Source organism: Mustela erminea, chromosome 18, assembly GCF_009829155.1.
Source record: "Mustela erminea isolate mMusErm1 chromosome 18, mMusErm1.Pri, whole genome shotgun sequence".
NCBI lineage: Eukaryota > Metazoa > Chordata > Mammalia > Carnivora > Mustelidae > Mustela > Mustela erminea.
In genome coordinates this window covers 18,067,577-18,084,759 of record NC_045631.1, presented here as the reverse complement: position 1 = coordinate 18,084,759, position 17,183 = coordinate 18,067,577, and the positions used below count along the sequence as shown (strand labels likewise).

Below are 17,183 nucleotides of genomic sequence, written 5' to 3'. Positions count from 1 at the left end.
GAAGTGGGTAAAGGGACAGGTATGATTTAAACACCTTTACAAGAGGTAACTTTTCTACATTTCACTGGAACTGGTAAAATGTGGGCACAAGCCGAGTGTGAAAATTTATGTATCTATATGGGTGGCTTTGGACGGCGGATTCTAACAGGTTGAGGGGGGCAGGATGAGGTGCTTGGAAGCAGTTAGCACACACTTTAAGATGAAAGAGTTGGTCTTGGAAAGAAAAGAGCCTCAGGTTGGCTAAAGACACACATTGAGAAAAGGAAAGGGGAATAGGGACTTGCGTCTGACGATGACTTTCTTCTCAGCCAGGCAGGCCCCTGCTGAGAGAGGGGATTAGCCGATTGAGGGCGATGATGCGGGTTTGGGGGCGCCGAGAGAGGATATGAGCACCAGAAGGGCACATAATTCAGGTAGTGTCGGGGGTTAAAACTAGTTTTCAGCCCCACTGCTCAAAAGCTGTAAGGTGACGAATTGACCGCCAGGTGGCGGTGTCTGTGGAAGCTTACGTATCCCATCGGCCCTGGCGCCGGGGCGGAAGAAGGTGCGGAGGTAATTCTCTGGTTCGCATCGCCTCTACTCTTCTATCCCGACTGACGTTGGACAACAAAGATGGCTGCAGGAACCAGCAATTATTGGGAAGGTGAGGGCGAGGCTTCCGTATGGGTCTCGCCGAGAGGCAGAAGGGCTGGGTGGGGACGGGTCTTGGGGGAGGCGGCAGAGGAAAGAGCCTGGCCTCCGGAGCGGCCGCGCCGGCGGGTGGGGCACGTACAGTCGGGGCCGCGGGCCTGGGGGCTGAAGAGACCGAACGGTCTGGGGCAGGGGGCTGACCCGAGAGGCAGCGAGACCTGGAGCAGGGGGTGGGCGGAGAGAGGTGAGCGGCGATGAAGTGGAAGAGGGTCCTGAGTCACTGGAGGATGACTGGGTTGAGGAGCTAAGCGAACTTGGACGCAGGGGTTTGGGACACGAACTCTGAGAGGAGACGAGTTTTGAACGAGAATATTCTGAGCCCAGGAGGCTGGAAGACTCAGCGTTTTAAGAGTTGAGGTCACTGTTGGACAGTTGAGCAGGATAAGGGAAAGAAGGAACTTGTCAGTCCGGTCCCTCGAGAGAAGTTGTATGAACGAAGTGTCTCCTACTCGGTCCCCCTGGCAGCTTCAGGCTGGGACTTCGAGGATTGGGTGTCGAGTCCCGTTTGAAGGCAGAGGAAATAACTTTACCAAACTCTGCTGTGAGACGAGTTTTGTTAAAAAAGAGAAAATTGAGAGAACCAGTGTGAATTGCAACGATTGCATTTGCTGTCCCTCTTCTGCCAAAAGAACGGTCTTGTGATTTGACGAGTACGTTTTTTTAATTACTGAAAATACGTTCCGATAAAGTGCGCTCATGTAAAACGCACTCCTGGACCATGATAACGACCACGGATCAGAGAATGCTCATCTTTTTCTTTCAATTGTGTCTTTGCTTTATTACGATAGAAACTACTCTCCAAGCCTCTCGGAAACCACAAGTAACAGTATTGTCACTAACAGCCCCTTGGTCTAAGAGCTTAATTAATTCTGAGTTCATCCATACTTGCTTGTATGTATGTACCTCGGGCCTACTTTCAGAATGCTTTTAGTTGATGTTTTCTATTAAGAAAGACAGTTACTCGTTGGAGAGAACCATAATTATAGTTTAACACACGCATTTAAATGCCTATTTGAAATGTATACTAGATAGAAAATATTTTAAAATTATGTACACGAGGCTATTAGTATTTTTAATACTAGTGATTAGGCTGTAGTTTTTTGAAGCGCTGTGCTGTAGTAATTATAGCATCTTATTATTGACAACTTACTCTGTGCTTTAAGCTCATGGTTACTAAACCCTGAAGGTAGGGTCCTGGAATCCAGCCCTATGTCAGAAGGGGAGCTCAGTGGGGAGTCAGCTTGAGGATTTCTGTCCCTCTCCCTTTGCCCGTTCCCCTGGTGCGCACGCGCGCTCTCTCTCTCTAATAAATAAATCTTTTTTAAAAAGTGGAGGTTCGTAAGTAGATTTTCAATAAATCTCAGAGTCAGTTCTCAGAATCTTAGAACATTAGGGTGAGAGAAGATTCTGAGACTTGGTCATTTCTGGCAAAATATGCTCCACTATATTACAGTGCTTCTTACTTCTGGTTGCTGATAAATATATTGAAATAATGTTTTGTAACCCTTATTCCTGAAAGATGAGATCCTTACAATATTCCTTTCTAAATTTCAGCCCTTTTATTTTGACAGCCACTTGACCTTGAATGAGAATACTCACATCTAGATGTAGGTTTCTGGCTTGGGGCTTCTCTCCCTCAACCACTAGGCCAAACTACTATAGCAGTGTTTCTGTTTGCTTCTGTTCTTTTAAAACTTAGGCCCTTATTTTGTCATACTTATATTTGACCTTGTTAGTCATACAGTTCCTTATTAACTTAAGTATCTCTAAATTTCTTTCAGTAAACTTATTGAAAGACCAATTTTTAATCCTTTGTTGATTATTTTTTTCTTTAAGCTTCAGCTACTAAGTCATTCTACTTAGAATTTCATAAGCTTTGGAATATAAAGAGATAGGACAATCTCTGTCAAAAACAGTGATGGTCTCTTTTTTATGAAATTAGTTGATAAGTTGTTACAATGCCTGTTATAAATCATACGCAGTTTCTTTATGACTCGTATTCTCTCCTTTTTCCCCCCAAATTACAAAATTGTAGACATTGTTACAGAAATAATTTCAGAGATTTAGAACATTTGTTGTCTAGCTATCTTTGGAATACAGGTGAAGTTTTCTACCTCCAACTGTTTCTCCCCTTCTTGACCCATCTGAAGTTTAAGTAAGAGACAGTTTGCCTTTCTGGGTAAGTCTTTGGCTGTCTCCTTTTAACACATTTCTTTATGAGGAATCTAGATCAATATATGATTATTTTCATGGTTTATTCAGAATAGTTTTGTAATTTTTATGTCTGCTGATGGACTCTTTGTGTTTAGTTATTTACTTTTCAAATTTTGTTAAAGATCTCAGGAAACAGGCTCGACAGCTGGAAAATGAACTTGACCTGAAACTAGTTTCCTTCAGTAAACTATGTACAAGTTACAGTCACAGCAGTGCCCGAGATGGAAGACGCGACAGGTATAGGTACTACCAGATTCTGTCTCTTATGCCTTAAACCATAGAATTTTTTTTTCATAGACTGTTTTAAAAGCACTAAAAAATAAACTGAAATATGTAACTCTGTAACTTGGTCTATTGGTGAATTTTTCGTATTTTATTTTTTTGTTACTGATTATATTTTAGAGATTTATAAAAATTCTTCTTAATTCTTGAGACTTAGATTCATTTGGGATCCTCAGGCAAAGGTTGTGATGGTATTAAGAGGGAGATGCTAAGACTTAAGAATGAGTTTCTCATTCTTTTTCTAGTTCAGCCAGTGTAAGAGATATGATTTGTATTTTGTATTTCTTTATATTTCTTTAATCTCACATTCTATTTCTTATATCTCCTGGTTGCTGACTGGATCTGAGAAACTACCCAGATGTAAAGTATACATACTGCTAGTCTGGTGTTTTAGAATGAATCTAATGCAGTGTGTATCCTCACTATTAATCATCCAAGCTTTTTTTTTTTTTTTTTTTTTTTAGATTTTATTTATTTATTTGTCAGAGAGGGGGAGAGAGCGAGCACGGGCAGAGTGGCAGACAGAGTCAGAGGGAGAAGCAGGCTCCCTGCGGAGCAAGGAGCCCGATGTGGGACTCGATCCCAGGACGCTGGGATCATGACCTGAGCTGAAGGCAGCTGCTTAACCAACTGAGCCACCCAGGCGTCCCCAAGCTATTTTTTTTTTAAGATTTTATTTATTTATTCGCAGACAAATCACAAGTAGGCAGAAAGGCAGGCTGAGAGAGGAGGAAGCAGGCTCCCTGATGAGCAGAGAGCCCGATGTGATGCGGTGCTCGATCCCAGGACTCTGGGATCATGACCCAATCTGAAGGCAGAGGCTTTAACCCACTAAGCCACCCAGGCGCCCCATGCAAGCTATTTTTAATTTGAGGGGTTTTTTTTGTTTGTTTTGTTTTTTTTTTTTTTGAGAAATCAGAATACTATTATATTGAACACCTGGAAAATGTAATCTTTGAATCTTACGCTCACTTTAGGCCATGTATTTGTTTAAAAAAAAAAAAATTAGGAAATATTTAAGACACTTAGAAAGGTATAAAGAATAAAGGATCCTCATGTGCCTATCTCCCTCTTCAAGAAATAATCATTATCAGTTCAGTTGATATCAGTTATCAGTATCCCATTTTCTGCCTCCGCATAGTCTCCATGTTTTTACTACATGTTTGCTTCCTAAACAATTTATGGTATCTTTCTGTAGTTTTGCAACTCGCTTTTTGTTTAACATTATCTTTGTGATTAAGCTTTGGATACATTTAACTGTGGTATATTCATTTGCTGCATATAGTATCATATTGTGATCATATAGTTGTGTATTGTAGTCTGTAGATGGACATTGTTTCTAATTTTTGCTAATTAATAATAATTTTAATAGCTGACACAGTGTTCCTCAGATATCAGGTACTATATTTTTAGCCTTTTATGTGAAGTCTGCTAGGAACATTTTTACCTATAAAAATATTGTATATCTAGCAGTGGAATTGCTGGTTGCATAGTTAGTTGTTATCTTTTCTTTCACATACTTTTTTGAAGATTGGCAGGGGGTGGGATTTTTTTTTTCCAGCTAATACTAATAAAACAATAAAAATTGAGCATGGGTTTAAACCCAGGTATTTCTATCTCCAGAGCCTGTACGCTAAACCTTTCTGTGAACATTCCAACAAAAGACTCATTTCAATACCATAGCCAAAAGCGCATATTATTAAAGAATTAAAGATAGCAAGGCCAACATATTGACTATAGGACCTAAAAGTAAGCTGCCAGCATGTCATAAAGCTTTGACTGTAGTACATTGTTTTGGACTTGCCTTTATTTAGCAAGCAAAGAAAATGAAGAAGGTTCTTTTGTATGTATAAACTTAATTTTGTCACTGGAAAGCATTTTTCCCGAATTTAAGTCTCCTACTTGACTATGCCAGTGAGCATACAATTTTGAAACTGAATTAATTGTCAGGAGACACAGTTGCATGATGCTTTTTCTGTGTTTACTGTGCTTCACGAGCTTATACTTTTATGACCTTTTTAAAGGGAAAACTATCTTGAAAACATTTCTTAAGGAATTCTACAACAGATTGAGACTGAGTATTTAGATTCCTGTAGCCCAACTCTCCCTTTAGTAAGAAACCTCAGGCCATGAGGATCAAGATCCAGTGTGTATTCTAAGTGTTTTGTTATTGTCCAGATTGAAAGCATGTCATAATGAAGAATCTCAGTAATGACCACAATTTTTCATCTAGGAGTAACTTTTTTTTACTTTCTGTATTTTGAGAACTTGATGGTCTATGGATCATCACATATCTATAAAATAAATTCAGTTTAACTGAATCGTAGTATTGTGGAGAAGGGAGTTTTAGACTATTTCCGTGGACTCCTATACTCGAAGAATGGTGAATATAGAGATTGTCTCCTCACTCTATACTCATTCTCATATACTCTATACTTTCCTCACTCTATACTCCTCATCTCCATACTCATTTAATGAGTATCTACCATGTGCCAGGCACTACTATTCTAGGTGCTTGCCATATATCTGTGAACAGGCAGTTTCCCTCTTCATGGAGCTCATATTCGTTGGCCCAATGTTTTTTTTCATGTATCTGGTAGGGGAGGATCTGTATTAGTAGTATTTAAGGCATTTTTGCCTGGGCGCACTCTAATACATAACCACAGAACTTTGGGTTGACTTTGACATATAAAGAACTAGATATTTGGATATATTTTAAGGCAAGTAAATTGACATGTTTTAAGAAGCAATAAAAATTTGGACCTAGTTAAACATCTTAAAAGTAAAAATCCTTTTTATCGGTCACTTTTTGGTTATTTCATTGCCCATTACTATTGCTGTGGAATTGTACCTGGAGAAGGGAAATAGTAGCTAAAGTGTTTTTTTGATGTTAAACTGATGATTTAATCTCTCTTCATTCACCACACCCAAGCACTGTCACAGGGCAGGACAAAGTCTTCAGTAAGATTGAAGAGCATTGTCATTGCCTGCATACTTATCTGTGTCCAGTATAACTGAGATCTCTCTTAAGCTGCTCACATGATAATGCATACCGTTTGGGGAGAATGAAGGTTAGTGGTTTTTCAGAAGAGGCAAGAGAAATTTTCTGGACATCTGGTTTTAATTTAGGATTTGAATCTGTCAAACGTAAGTTTCATTTGCAAAAAGTTAGATTTTTGACTGACTGTTCATATTAGAAGACAGTTGACATCTTTGTTAAAAACAAAACAAAACAGGGGCGCCTGGGTGGCTCAGTGGTTAAAGCCTCTGCCTTCGGCTGGGGTCATGATCCCAGGGTCCTGGGATTGAGCCCCACGTCTGGCTCTCTGCTCTGTGGGGAGCCCGCTTCCCTTCTCTCTGCCTGCCTCTCTGCCTACTTGTGATATCTGTCAAATAAATAAATAAAATATTTAAAAAACAAAACAAAACCTGAAACAGTTGTATAATATAGGTGGAAATGTAGAGAGTTGCTGGACATGGTTATCTGTATTAGACTTAAAGTCAGTTCCTGATTACTTAATAACTAGGTACCCAATCTAGCTTATGTAAATCTCAGTGTTATTTCTCTTTGGTAAGAAGAGCGAACTTAATTTGAGGAGCCATTATTGCTTTGGAGTAAAATTAAAAGATTATTCCTCACAGGGCGCCTGGGTGGCTCAGTGGGTTAAGCCGCTGCCTTCGGCTCAGGTCATGATCTCAGGGTCCTGAGATCGAGTCCCACATCGGGCTCTCTGCTCAGCAGGGAGCCTGCTTCCTCCTCTCTCTCTGCCTGCCTCTCTGCCTACTTGTGATCTCTCTCTGTCAAATAAATAAATAAAATAAAATCTTTAAAAAAAAAAAAAAAAAAAAGATTATTCCTCACAGATCCCATAACATAATCTGTAATACCTTTTATGCTTCCTTTTATATGTAGTACTACTTAGTTCTATGGTTTTGTTCCATATAATTTGCTTTTTTAGATTTAGCATTTAATTGGGCACTGCCATTGTGTAAGTTACTTTCATTTGGGAAATTTCTTTACATTATTAAGGTTAGATGTATGTTTTAAAGTTTAAAAAAACTTCTGTACAATTATATTTTATACTGTGGTGTGCTTGAGTGGCTCAGTCAGTTAAGCATCCAACTCTTGAGATGGAGCCCTGTGTCAGGCTCTCTACTGGGTGTAGAGCCTGCTTACGATTCTCTCCCTCCCTTTGCCTCTTCACTGCCTGCACCACCACAACACCCCAACACCCCCACAAAAACAAATTTTATTTTATACTGACTATAATAATTAGAATGTGTGTGATCTTTATAGGAAAACTTCATAAAACTATAGTTAAACAGAGAACATCTCTGGGGTTCCACTTGACCTCTTTAAGAGTACCTTATTATTTTAAGTATGTTTATAAAGAATTAGGTTTGAGTAATGGATTCTCTTTAATGGAACTTCTCTTTAGCTCTGACACAACACCCCTTTTAAATGGATCAAGCCAAGACAGAATGTTTGAAACAATGGCAATTGAGATTGAGCAGCTTTTGGCAAGGGTAAGTACTTTCTGTTAAATGGCTATTTTATTAGTCAACTGTGTTAATCATTTGTTAGATACGGTACTAGATTATATTAACACAGACATGTTTATAGAAATCACCCTTTCATCCAAGATAAGTGCCTGTCCAGGCCCCTTGAATTTTGATTATAGCCATTCTCAGGTCTTATGGGTATTATTTTAGGCTTTATGGACTACTTGGGGGGAAGTACTGAATCCTTCTCTGTCTTTGGTTTTGGGGTGGTTTTTTGGTTTGCTTTGCTCTTAGCTAAACAAGCATATAGGCAAATAATTTACTATTATCTATAGTGCTTTTTAAAATATTTTTATTTGTTTTCTTTTTCTTCTTTTTAGCTTACGGCAGTAAATGATAAAATGGCAGAATATACCAACAGTGCAGGTGTCCCATCTTTGAATGCTGCACTGATGCATACATTACAGAGACATAGAGATATTTTGCAGGTAATGTATTGGGTTTGAGATTTTTAAGTTATTGTAGTGTTGTTGTTGTTTTTTTAAATCCCTGAATAGAATATGTATAAATGTATTTAAGAAAATAAAGGGAAGACTCTTCTGGGACAATAAATACTTTGCTGTAGAAATTTGTCTTGTTTTACTTTTTTTTCTCTTGGTATGATAAAATTCTGAAAATATCTGATAGCTCTTGCTTTTGCCTGGTAAAAATGAATAATATTCATCACTAGGTAAATATACTTCTATTGTGGGAGACCTTGCTAGCTCCCAGTAACGGTGAAATAGCTAATGGTCATGCATAGGCCAAATACCATGGTTTAGAGTGTACTTTCATCAGGCTTTGAAGATGAACTGGAATGGAGGTAATTTACTATATTTAGTCTGTTTGAGAAAATATTAAAAGTGTGCCAACAAAATGAAATAAACTCTCAGATTTACATACAAATGTGTTAAATAGAAAGTAGTACAAATAGGAAGACAAGTGTTTTTAATATTGGAAAAATTCAGCAATCATTTCTAATTTTAAAAACGCTTATAAAAATAGGAATAGGAGGATACTTTATTTACTTAAGACAAAAATGTGTATCTCATGTTAAAGCTAGCCTGATGCTTAATAATAAAGCACTGAAAGCATTTCCTCTGAAGAAAGAAACAAGATAAAGATATCCCCAATCACCACAATTGTTTTGGAAGTTCTTGATGGTGCAGTCAGACAGAGATATAAATAAACAAGATCTAAATAGTGACAAGAAAGAGGCAAAACTTTTATTATGTAGCAGTGAAAAATTACTTATCTAACACAACCAAGAAAAACAACTGAAAAAATTAGAAACAAATTTAATAAAATGATAGATTTTGAAATTAATATATTGAAGCAAGTTTCCTTACATATAACCAGTAACCTGAGAGAAAATATAATGGAAGAAACTGAAATCCTTGTGTATAAATTTAATAATAATGAATAGTACCTGCATGTATAAAACTTTACAAGGAAAATAAAAGATTTAAGTACGGGAAGGAATTACTCTGCCTTTGGAAGATTTCTCTCTAAGCCAACTTATGAATTGAGTGTCTTCCAAATAGAAAAAGAGGTTTTTGTTTCTTTTTCTTTTTCTTTTTTAATTAGCAAAATGACATCAAAGTTTATTTGGAATCACAGACATACGAGTGTAACCAAGAAAAAAAAAGATGGAAATGAAGATAAGTAGTAAAGGATACCTAATTCTACCAAATATTAAAACCTGTTAAGAAGCTGGAAGAATTAAGACAGTTTGATTCTGGAGGAAAAAAATATACCAATAGAACAGAACAGAGTTCACATGGAAATTAAGTTTCTGATAAAGGTGCTATCTTACTTTATTTATTATTAAGTTGTTTTTTTTTTTAAGATTTTATTTATGTATTTATTTATTCATTTGGCACAGAGAGACAGAGAGTATAAGCAGGGGAAACAGCAGAGAGAGAAGCAGGCCCCCCAGTGAGCAGAGTACTGGATGTGGGCCTCAATCCCACCTGAGCCGAAGGCACCACTCAGGTGCCCCTAGAGGTGGTATTTTAGATCATTGGGAAACAGAGTATCATAAATTAAGTAGGCCTGTAATAATTGGCTAATTATGTGGCTGGTGGTGGTTGCAAGGGAGAGGGAAGAGGGAGAGACCAGGAGGAACAAACTTGAATTTCTGTCTCAGTCCTCACATCCAGAATAAATTCCAAACGGACAAAGATTTATATGTAGAAAAAGAAACTATAGAAGTTCAAAATAAAGCATGAGTAAAATTATACATTTTAGAAATTAGAACTTTCTAGGGGAGCCAGGGTGGCTCAATTAATCATCTGCCCTTGGCTTTGGTCATGATCCCAGGGTCCTGGGGTTGAGGCCCACGTCAGGCTCTTTGCTCACTGGGGAGCCTGCTTCTCCCTCTCCCCCAGCTTGGTCTCTATCAAATAAATACATAAAATCTTTTTTAAAAAATTATACATTTCTAAACAATACTTAATAGCAGAAAAACTATAACAAATGTCTGATTTGCTTAATGTACAGAGAAATAATAGAGATAAAAAGATAACCTAATAAGAAAATGGGCAAAGGATATGAACTGGCTGCTTATAGAAAATGACCAAAACCATAAAAAGATGTTCATCCACATGCCAAAAGGAAAATATACTAATCAAAATGAGGTAGGATTTTTCACCTGTCAGAATAGCAACTATTGAAATATCTCTAGCACATTACAAGACAATAGAAAATGGGCCCTCATTCACTATGTTGCTGGGAACATAAATTGGTCGTCTTTTTAGAAGGCAGTTTAGCACTATCAAAATTTAAATGTAAGATTCTTTGATCCACTTCATCTGTTAGGCATTTACTCTTTAAACACACTTTAAAAAGAGAAAGAGTCAGTAAAATATATATACAAGAATGTTTATTTTTTAAACAGCATTTTTTAAAAACAACAAAATAACTAAAATGTTTACTGGTAGGGAATTGACAAAACTATGACAGTCATAAGATAGAATTCTATACAGCTGTTAAAAAGAATGTAGATTTCTGTTTGTTAATATGAAAAGATTGCTTGATACCTTATGAACTACTGAAAAGAAGGTATATAGCAAAGTACAACTGACCCTTGAACAATGTGAGGATTGGGGGTGCTGACACCCTGCCTCTCCACTCCTGTGCAGTCGAAAATTTGCATATAACTTTGACTCCTAAAAACTTAAGTACTAATAGCCTACAACTGACTAAAGCCTCACATAAACAGTTGGTTAACACATATTTTGTATGTTATACATATTACATACTGTATTCTTACGATAAAATAAGGTAGAGAAAAGAAATGTTACCTAAAAATTACAAGGAAGGGTGCCTGGGTGGCTCAGTCCTTAAGCGTATGCCTTTGGCTCATGTCATGATCTCAGGGTCCTGGGATCGAGCCCCACATTGGGCTCCCTGCTCAGCAGGAAGCCTGCTTCTCCCCTTCTCACTCCCCCTGCTTGTGTTCCATCTCTTGCTGTGTCTCTCTCTGTCAAATAAAAAAATCTTAAAAAAAAAATTATAAGGAAAATGTATTTGCAGAACTGTACTGTAAGAAAAATCCACATATTTGTGGACCTTTGCATTTCAGATCTGTTTTTCAAGGATCAGCTGTAGTTTGATTTCTTTAGCATAAATCAAAGAAATAATAGGAAGTTTGTATATACAGAAACACAGTTCCTGAAAGAAAATAAAAGAAAGTGAAGGGAGTTATGAGCTGTAGAGCAGGGTGGTTTTTGTTTTTGTCCCTTTTGGTGCACTTTTAGTATTCTCTCCATGTTCATTTATATTTCGTGTTTAAAGGGGCAGTAAGGGCTTTCTGGGAGATGGGATTATGATTTTTATCTTCTCTATACACATCTCTGAATTTTAAAAAGTAATGAATATTCCTTAATCTCTTAAAAGTATGGTAGTAGAAAAAGAAAGGGAAATATTTGAAGATTACTTTTTTCTTTACAATTCTTTTGGTTCTGTTCTTCCTTTGACTGGTTTAGGAATTAAATTTCTGTGGGAATTCCAAAAAGATGAAATTTGAAAATAAGCCCCATTGGGTATACACTAATAAGTAGAGAGATCCCCTCAAGTTTTATCCTAGGCTATTTGGAATCATTTTATCTTATTTTTTTTTTTAATAATTCTGTCCCACAAGACAAAAGTACTAGAAGATACAAAGGATAGTGATTTAGTGGTCTATGACCCTAACACTGAATTGTTTTCGTTTGAAAGAAGCTGGTCACTCTTGGGGAAAGGGATTATAAAGTTATTTTTACTTCTTGACTGTTTGATTCTTAAATAGCAGTTTTCCTGACAGAAATTTATAATATGATGACAATATCTAATCGTTCAGTAAGAGGAAAACATGAGCTTATGTTGAGATTGGATGTTGATTTATTGCAGGATTATACACATGAATTCCATAAAACCAAAGCAAACTTTATGGCAATACGGGAAAGGGAGAATCTCATGGGATCAGTACGAAAGGATATTGAGTAAGTTATCTTTTATGTTATTTTGTAGGATGTTTACTCATATTTAGACTTAGACCATATCTATGATTAACTGTAAATTGAGTAGCAGAACCATAATTTAGATTTCAGGGTTTCTGATTTTAATTTTGTAGAGAATTCTCTAATTCTCATTTCACTGTTCTTTAAACATTGCTGAATCTAATCTACTTTCCTGGTCTTCTCTAGCTTCTCCTCATTTTATCTTTGGCTCCTGCCAGCCTTGACTCTACTGTATTAATTCAGAATCCAGCTTAGATGCTATCTTCTGAGTTTTTCTCTGATCTCCTACCACCCACCTTAATAATGATATTGCCAATAACTGAAGCTCTCTGTGTTTCTCTTTCTGATTTACCAGCTACCCCCCTACCCTCTTTCTTAACAGTTTTATATATATGGAGTAATTTTTTAGGTAACACATATATATATATATAATATATTTAAAGTAATCTTTATTTCTCTGGAATTTGAAATATCGTGCTTTCCAGGTCTTATTCAGACTTAATAGCGTACGTCAAATTATTTAAGAACTTCAGTGTTTTTATGCTAATCTCAATCCATAATTTTAAAAATTTGTTCTTCATCCGTTTACCTCACCTTCAATAATGCATTCTGATGTTTCATATGGACATTTAAATTTTTTTTCATGGGACACCTGAGTGGCTCAGTCATTTGAGCGTCCAACTCTTGATTTCAGCTCAGGTCACGTCTCGGGTTGTGGGTTGGAGCTCCTGTTGGGCTCCATGCTCAGCACAGAGTCAGCTTGTCCCTCTTCTTCTTCCCCGACTCCCTCTCTCTCTCTCTCTCTCTGTCTTTCAAATAAATAAATAAAATCTTTTAAAAAAAAAAGCATTTTTTACAACTGAACACAATAAGTTAAATCCATTGAGCATCTAATTAAAACTGAAGACTTTCATTTTTGGACCATCTAATGATGCCTATCATTGTCTCAATTATGATAAATGTATGATACTTACGTTTCATAAGTAATTACTGTGTTTCATAAACATAGCTGTGATACACATTACCTTATCATAAACTGATATGTGTCATGGGTACTCTTGAAACATTTTCCTAGAAAACTTTTATTTTGTTACAAAGTAAGACTTTTGCAAAAGAAATAATTTCATATTCACTGCATTCAGAATTTTTGCTCAAAACTAATCAAGGATTATCCAGCCATCAAAGTTATGTTCCTTCCCCCAAAAATTATCTTGGTAAATTAGTTTTTATTGTTCTATTTATTTAATGTTTAGTCTTATGTACTTAGTGAAACATGAAGGACTAAAAAAAATTTCTGCCATAATTAGATATTTTGTAATATTTTTAGTTCTCAGGAACATGTAAGTCTTTTGTTTAATATCTGTGCAGACTATTTATGTATGTATTTTCAGGTATACATTGAGCACCAGTATAGGGGACAGCCTATACTGGCATTTTGTTACCCCCAAATTTGTGGGAATTGTTAGAATATAGTCCACTGTAATAACTTGCTTTCTGAAAAACAGTCATAAAAGAAACAGGTTTCATCCATTCATTAAACTATTTCCTGATTAACAGCCATGAGTAAGACTCTAGATCAGGCACAGTAGAGGCTTGAAATGAAAAGACCAACTTAGCCCAACAGGAGTTTATAATCTAGGTGCTACAGGGCTCCTGGGTGGCTCAGTGGGTTAAGCCTTCGGCTTGGGTCATGATCCCAGAGTTCTGGGATGGAGCCCTGCATTGGGCTCTCTGCTCAGCAGGGAGCCTGCTTCCCTCTCTCTCTCTACCTGCCTCTCTGCCTACTTGTGATCTCTCTCTGTCAAATAAATAAGTAAAATCTTTAAAAAAGAAAAAAAAACGTTATAATCTAGGTGCTAGAGGGGAGTAAGACATATTCAAATTAATATAATACAAAGCAGAATAAGATTAGTGAGATGAGATATAGTAGTAATAACTAACATTTTAAAGTTCTTTGCAATTGTACACTACTTTTCCATGTATTATCTCTTTTCGGGCTTCATATAATCTTTTGGTACAGATAGAAATTATTAGTACCATTTTATAAAACTGGGTATTATGAGATTTGTCTAAGGTTAACTGACTAGTTAATGATGGGAGTATAGATTTAAATCTAGATCACCTGTTTTCAGGATGCCTGCCTGCTTCAGTCAGAGGAGTGCATGACTCTTGATCTTGGAGTTGTGACGTCAAGCCCCATGTTGGATGTGGCCATTGCTTAAAATAAAATCTTTTTTTTTTTTTTTCATTTTATTTATTTATTTGACAGAGAGAGATCACAAGCAGGCAGAGGCAGGCAGTCAGAGAGGGGGAAGCAGGCTCCCTGCTGAGCAGAGAGCCTAACATGGGATTCCATCCCAGGACCCCGGGATCATGACCTGAGCCAAAGGCAGAGGCTTAACCCACTAAGCCACCCAGGAGCCCTAAAAAAAAAAAAAAAAAAAAAAAAAAAAAAAAAATATATATATATATATATATATATATATATATATATATCTTAATAAAAGTAAATCATCTGGGGTGCCTGGGTGGCTCAGTGGGTTAAGCTCTGCCTTCGGCTCAGGTCATGATATCGGGGTCCTGGGATTGAACCCCACATCAGGCTCTCTGCTCAGTGGGAAGCCTGATTCACCCTCTCTCTCTGCCTGCCTCTTTGCCTGCTTGTGATCTCTCTCTCTCTCTGTGTCAAATAAAAAATCTTTTATTAAAAAAAAAAAAAAGGTATATCATCTATCTTGGGAGTCCTGCTTGTCCTTGTTATCTCATGCTGCTCTACCTGAGATTTTCTTTCCTTCTGTGCTTTGCAAATGAGCACTGACTCTTAGCCAGTAGTTCAGTTTTATCAGCATGACCCTCTTTTGTCTTACTCTAGTGTATGTGCAGTTTCTTCAATTTTTAATTTTTGTTCTTGTTACCTTGAGTAAAGAGTAGAAACATGAAAGTGTTGATAGTAAGGATAGAAAGCATTTTCGTGTAAAATTTACTGCAGACCAAGACAGAAATCCTTAAGTATGTCAAAATTGGCAGGTCTTAAGCTTCATTTTAACTCTGCAGGCTCTAGTTGATAGACTACATATACCACTGTGAAGGAAAACATTCCATGGCAGTAGTTTCCTATCCCAAGGGCTGTGTAGTTATCAGTTTAAACTTTTATGTCTACTTGGAAAAATAAAGATATAATAATAGACTAAAATAATAATAGACAAAGACAAGTAATGTTTTTGTTTAAAACATTGGATTATTCTGGTGAAAAAAAAATAAAGAGCTAGCCCTAAATTAGAGAAGCAGTTTTATTTATCTATTTACTATGTATGTCATTTTTGGAAGATGAAAATGATCAAACATTGTAACTTCATCCAAAATTATGGAGAGGCTCAGTTTGTCTGCTTTGGATATTACTAGAGTCAGTTACTTCTGTTTTGCAGTATCTGCCAGAAATGTTCTTACATTTTCTCTGTTTTATTCTAGGTCATATAAAAGTGGGTCTGGAGTAAACAACAGAAGAACTGAATTATTTTTGAAAGAACATGATCACCTTCGAAAGTAGGTATTATTGTATATATACATACCGTGTAGTTTCCCATACTTACTAATTCCTTTATTGACATAACAAACATTTTGTGTTTTTTATAGCAAGTGCTTTATCAGTGCTAACTTATTTAATTCTAACGACCCTGTTTGGTAGAAGTGGAATTGTAACTGTTTCAGCTGTTAATTAGGAAAGATATTATGCTATCGACCATCCAAAATTGACATTCACATCACTTGTTACTTGTACTATATCTTTTACTGCCTTAATGTTTCATGTCTTTAGCAAGTCTATCCTTCTGATATATTTGTTCACTACTGTAGATTATGTAGTAAAGATGCTGATAATGACTTATGTTTGAATGGCCTGTTACCATTTTTATAAGCTGAGAAACTTTATAAAGAGTAATAGGCCAGCCAGAGAAATTGCTATGTCCTGAGAATTGAGAAGAAAATTCCTAAAGACTTGGATGAACTATATATGTGTTTTAGAACAAGCCACCATATTCTATCCCTTATTTGTGTATGTTTTTCTCTGCAAGCTCCTGGTTTCTTAATATTTTCTTTTAGAACTTAAGGGTCAGAAAGTCACTTACCTCTATAGCTTCTAAGGCCTTGAGCAGCTAGTATCCATTATAAATAAATGTTACAAATTATATTGATATTTGTTGATGAATATCATTAATTAGTCATGTCTGTATGAGCTTAGTGTACTGTTCAATTTATTTTTCTTTAAAGATTATCACTTTAGGTATATAAGGTGTTGTAATCAGAACATGGAAAAATCAAAACCTTTTTCCAGACACCACCTTTTTGCCCCAAGGTCTCTGTAAATGAAATGAAATGTAATTTACTATTTGAAAAAAAAGGAGGGCTCCTAAAAATTTTTTTTTTAATTAAAAAAATTAAAAAATAGAAGCCTGGGTTCCTCTCGTGTTAGATATAGTTCTTAGTGTTCTTTCTTAAGCTGTTGACTGTTATTGATTGGCACAAGGGGGCAGTCTTTCCTAAAGTATGTTTAGTTTATTGTTACTACGAGCTTTGGTAGTTTTTTTCTATTTGATAAAAACTTAAAAAATAAAGAATTTTGCATTACATCCAAAGCTATATTAATACATTCTTTGGTTACAGAGTAAATTTAAAGGATAAGATACTCAAGTAGCACAAAATAAAGGTTAGATTCCATCAGTGTTTCTCTGTTGCCTTAAAAAGATACTAAAAAATTAGAAATGCAGTAGTTGAATTACCTCAAGAATAATTTGTTGCCAAAGAGTATACCAGAGTGATTATATAAGTTAATATCCTTTGTTTAGTATTTTAAAACATATTGCTTATTATAATTGTGTATGAAAATTTGCAGTTTTGTATTTGTTTTAATAATTCAAAGAAAACCCATCAGGAATTTTATATTGTCCATTTTACAGG

The 17,183-nt window shown here is 36.2% G+C and overlaps 1 protein-coding gene across 2 annotated transcripts in view; it reads left to right on the top strand.

Annotated features, from left to right (window-relative positions):
• Window positions 1-518: 518 nt before the first annotated feature.
• Window positions 519-17,183, top strand: part of GOSR1 (golgi SNAP receptor complex member 1) — a 55,325-nt gene continuing 38,660 nt past the window's right edge. Inside the window, exons 1-6 of one of the 2 annotated variants that reach the window (XM_032322341.1) lie at window positions 519-643; window positions 3,027-3,141; window positions 7,626-7,713; window positions 8,070-8,177; window positions 12,121-12,212; window positions 15,699-15,773. In XM_032322341.1, coding sequence (XP_032178232.1) covers window positions 613-643; window positions 3,027-3,141; window positions 7,626-7,713; window positions 8,070-8,177; window positions 12,121-12,212; window positions 15,699-15,773 — 509 coding nt within the window. In that variant the 5' untranslated portion in view covers window positions 519-612. Of the gene's footprint in view, window positions 644-3,026; window positions 3,148-7,625; window positions 7,714-8,069; window positions 8,178-12,120; window positions 12,213-15,698; window positions 15,774-17,183 lie in introns of both variants that reach the window. The other variant, XM_032322340.1, reaches the window with a different exon arrangement.